General features: G+C 38.3%; 1 protein-coding gene across 4 annotated transcripts in view; it reads left to right on the forward strand.

Annotated features, from left to right (window-relative positions):
* The window catches only part of LOC107689790 (latent-transforming growth factor beta-binding protein 1-like), an 89,042-nt gene that overhangs the window by 54,082 nt on the left and 30,751 nt on the right, over positions 1-4,209 (forward strand). For all 4 annotated transcript variants that reach the window (XM_016487940.1, XM_016487942.1, XM_016487943.1 and 1 more), the window contains exons 10-12: positions 799-921; positions 2,445-2,612; positions 3,192-3,407. In XM_016487940.1, the coding sequence (XP_016343426.1) occupies positions 799-921; positions 2,445-2,612; positions 3,192-3,407 (507 nt within the window). The remainder of the gene's footprint in view (positions 1-798; positions 922-2,444; positions 2,613-3,191; positions 3,408-4,209) is intronic.

Raw genomic sequence — 4,209 nt, forward strand, 5'->3', positions numbered from 1 at the left:
CGAATACCTCAAGCGTGTGACGGAAATGTTACGCCCCTTACCATACTGTGTTTCCATGTGTCCCGACGCAACGAGACAAAACCAATACAATACATTGCAAACGAAGCATTTGTTGCATCCAGTGGGGACATAATTACTGATTATAATGACTTATACTGTCTTTTTACGCCATGTGGGGGCATGTTTAAACGAGGCGTTTTAGGAGGGAGTGGACGAATCTTAACTTTTATAAAGAATATCTCTTTGGGTTTGAGACTTTAGTCTTTGCAACTTGAGGGATCTTATCTATTCACGAACAGCTTGTAACACTCCAAAGAGAAAGGAAAACTTGAAATCGCATCATATGACCCCTTTAAAACAAGAAAAAAAAACTGTGTGGTTAGAAAAATACATTTAATTCAAGATGAAATCCAAAGGCATCTTTTCTTATTTTCACTATTTTTCTTCACAAGTAATTTCATCTTTGGAGTATTTTAAGGATTTTTAGATTTTGATACTGGAAAACAAGAAGAAAATATGCAATGTGTGTGCATCTAAAGCCTTTTTTCTTGTACAATCCATGTAACACTGTCATCACCCTTGTGTTTTCCAAACCTGTATGACAGTCTTTCTTCTACGGAACACAAAATAAGATTGAGAAATGCTTAATTGTTTTTTGTCTATAATGAAGGTCAATGCAGTTTTGACTCTCAGTGGACAAAAAAAATCCTGTTTTCACTTGAAACATTCTTCAAAATATCTATTTTATGTTCCACAGAAAAAAATATGAAAGTTCCTAATGTCTGTTATCACCCTCAGATATTGATGAGTGCCATATTCAAGGAGTTTGTCCCAATGGAAACTGCATAAACACCATGGGCAGCTACAGGTGTATCTGCAACCCAGGCTTTGTGCCTGACCCCACCCTGACCACCTGCTTCCGTAAGTCTCTTCTCTTCTCTTCTCTTCTCTTCTCCAGCTTAACTGGCTGGCTGATGTCTTTGGCATGTCCCTGCTGTCTCCATGTTTACCTACTCAAAGAAATCTACAAATGTAAATGGATTCAGTGCAGCTAATCACTTCAGCTTGTAGCAGTAAGACTTGCCGATTAGTCAAGCTAGCAGCATGATATAACATGGCTTCTAACATTAACTGTGGCTGTCACATGAGCAAAGGGTTCTCTCTCTGCTGTACAGGCATGAACATAACAGCGAGGTTGAAATGTGCTGGCATCATTCGTGCAGTCGGTCAATGAGGCACAAATATGCTCAAGCTTTCTCTGTGATTTAATAAGGTAACCTAAGTGTGCTGTCTGTGTTATTGTGATAAATATTGGCTGATCCTTCTCCTGGAAGCTGGTGCTTGCCAAATTACACCTCTGGAACACACCGTCATGTCCTTTTGTTCAGAGAAGATCAGAGAGTTCTTTTAATCCTCCTTTTAGCCTTCAGTTTTTTTGCTCATATATACAGTGTGTTTGGGCTGACAGTATAAGGTCTGTCAAAACAAATCTGCTGTTATCTGCAATATGAAAATGTTGAATTGTACATCTCTATAAAAAAACTCAGAATTGGCGCTTTATTAAAGTGAAAAATGGATATGTGAGAAAGCAGTACACACATCAACAATTCTTTTATATATCAACACATTTACCTGAGGGCATTGGTTTATTTTATGTTACATGACACAAAGTGTCAAAAAAGTGAGTGCATTACTGTATTTGAATGATTTAACATTCACTAATAATTTTCATTCTCATTCACTAATAATTAAACATATAAAAACATATACATATCCTATATAGTAAGACATATATGTACATTACCGTTCAAACCTTTTTAAATGTTTATGCTAACCAAGGATGCATTTACTATATTGATCAGAAATATGGTGAAACAGTAATATCGTATAATTTACTATTTTAAATAACTTTTAATATTAATATAAATTACAATTTAATATCTTAAATAGTAATTTATTTCTATGATGGCAAAGCTCATTTTTCAGCAGCCATTACTCCAGTCCAAAGTGTTACATTCTTCAGAAATCTTTTTTAATAAATAAAACTTCTGATACAGTCTTTTTTTTATACATATACATATATGTACTTATGATGTCTGAAAACAAGTGCTTCCTGATGTATTAACCCTTGTATATAACCTTTCTCCCATGCTTTCTGCTTAACTGACCTCTTTGCACTTTGGTAGTTGTATTCTTGTCCCGTGTTCTTGTCTATCTTGCGTCTGAAAAACAATATAACTTTTTTTTTATACACGCTCTCTGTTTTAATGTGGTTATAGAGGCAGTTGTTCTTTTGTTATGGCATTGTAGTCATGCATAGATGGAACACGAGGTGAAGGGAATCTCTTTTCTCTTCTGTTGTTCTTTCTCTCTCTTCCATGTTTGTGTCATACACCGTGCACACTCCTCCCCTCCCTCCCTCCTTCTGTCTCCACGGTAACCAGCCGAAACACCTATTCTTCGTGAGGAGAAGGGTGCTTGCTTCCGATTGGTCAGTTCGGGGAAGCAGTGCTTGCACCCTGTGTCCACTCACCTGAGTAAACAGTTATGCTGTTGTAGTGTGGGGAAGGCCTGGGGTCCTCATTGTGATCGCTGCCCCCTACCTGGAACAGGTAAGCTACCTGAGACACACCCCCTGTCGGCCCCACCTGTTCTACTGGTATCATTCCCTCTCTGTCCTCCACTTCATTGTGGTTTGCATGTGTGTTCCACAGCTCTGCTATGTAGATGCTTTTACATGCCATCACTCGGTTTTTGTTAGTTCTGCTGTAGATTTTTGCGTTTTCATATACACTTCTTACCTTTGTATTGGCCTTCCTGTGAGTTTTTTGTTCTTTGTTAGGGTTGCTTTGTTTGAAGAAGAATTACTGTCTTTGTTCATTTAAATTAATGACATTTTTAATCAATGACATTTAAACAGACCATCAGATAAATGGACAGATGGATGGAAACAAACAGTCAGATAGTTTAGACGGTCAGACGGATAGATAGATAGATAGATAGATAGATAGATAGATAGATAGATAGATTGATTGATATATTGTCTTTTATATAGTGTATTTGTTCATTTAAAATAATTCAATTTGAATCAATTAAATCATAACAGACCGTCAGATATAAGGATAAGTAGATAGATAGATAGATAGATAGATAGATAGATTGTTGTTGAGCATTTTTTCTTTCTCTCATAGCTGCTTTTAAAGACATCTGTCCTGGAGGAATGGGTTACCATGTCACCACACCGTACATTTACAAGCCCAAACCTCCTAATGGACACAGCCAGACAGACGGTCACGGCCAGAGCAAGCCCACCATCAGACACCAAGCACCTGTGGATCCTCCTGTGCCCTTCCCCACCCTGCAACAGCCTGTGGAAGCTCTCAGCATCACAGAGAGGCAGCTACCTGGTGAGTCATATGAGTTATTAGCCACACAGGACAGAAACTATGAATGACATTAACCTGCTCTGAATTATGTCTGTGAATATGCAGACATTGTGTTTTGTTTGTTTTATTTGCCTCATGTTGAATATTACAAACATGCGTTAGGGACGTCTTCCAGAGTTGAGTATGTAATGCAAAGTTTATTTACATGATGGTCTGCCTGGATGCATTTTATGAAGGAGAGACACATACACAATAGCTACACCAGCAAGAACTCTTTCACCCTCTTCCCTGTCCTTCTTTTCTTCTCTTTTAAATGTCATCACATGCACACTTGGCACCATGCAATGGAATGAGACTTGGCACCGGTCCGGAGAAGACTGAGATCCAAAATGTAGCCAAGCCTCTGTTGTTCCTATAGAAAGTGAGCACAGGACTGTTCTCTCTTTGGCAGAGGCAGAGAGTCATTAGCATTGCTTCCACCTTGCAAAACCAATGTCAAAGCTGATGAAGGATTGCAGAAGATCAGTGCATCGCATCATATTTTCTCCTTTCACTACTCTCCTACAAAATGAACTGCACAGATTTTTATAGCCTCTCTGCAAAAGCAGCCAATAAAAGCATTGCACAGCTGAAGAGTGTGGTGGAGGTGGGCCAGGTTCAAAGAGAAAGTATTTGTCCTTGGGCTTTATTAAGTTTTGTCCTGTTGCTGGGAGACCGTATTTCAAAGTTGCTCTGGAACTAAAAATGGTCCACTGAAGTTCACCCTTTTATACACTATGTGACCAAAAGTATGTGGACAGTCAATGTTTATTTTATTTATATA

The sequence above is a fragment of the Sinocyclocheilus anshuiensis genome, unplaced genomic scaffold (assembly GCF_001515605.1).
Source record: "Sinocyclocheilus anshuiensis isolate Anshui unplaced genomic scaffold, SAMN03320099.WGS_v1.1 scaffold918, whole genome shotgun sequence".
Classification (NCBI taxonomy): domain Eukaryota; kingdom Metazoa; phylum Chordata; class Actinopteri; order Cypriniformes; family Cyprinidae; genus Sinocyclocheilus; species Sinocyclocheilus anshuiensis.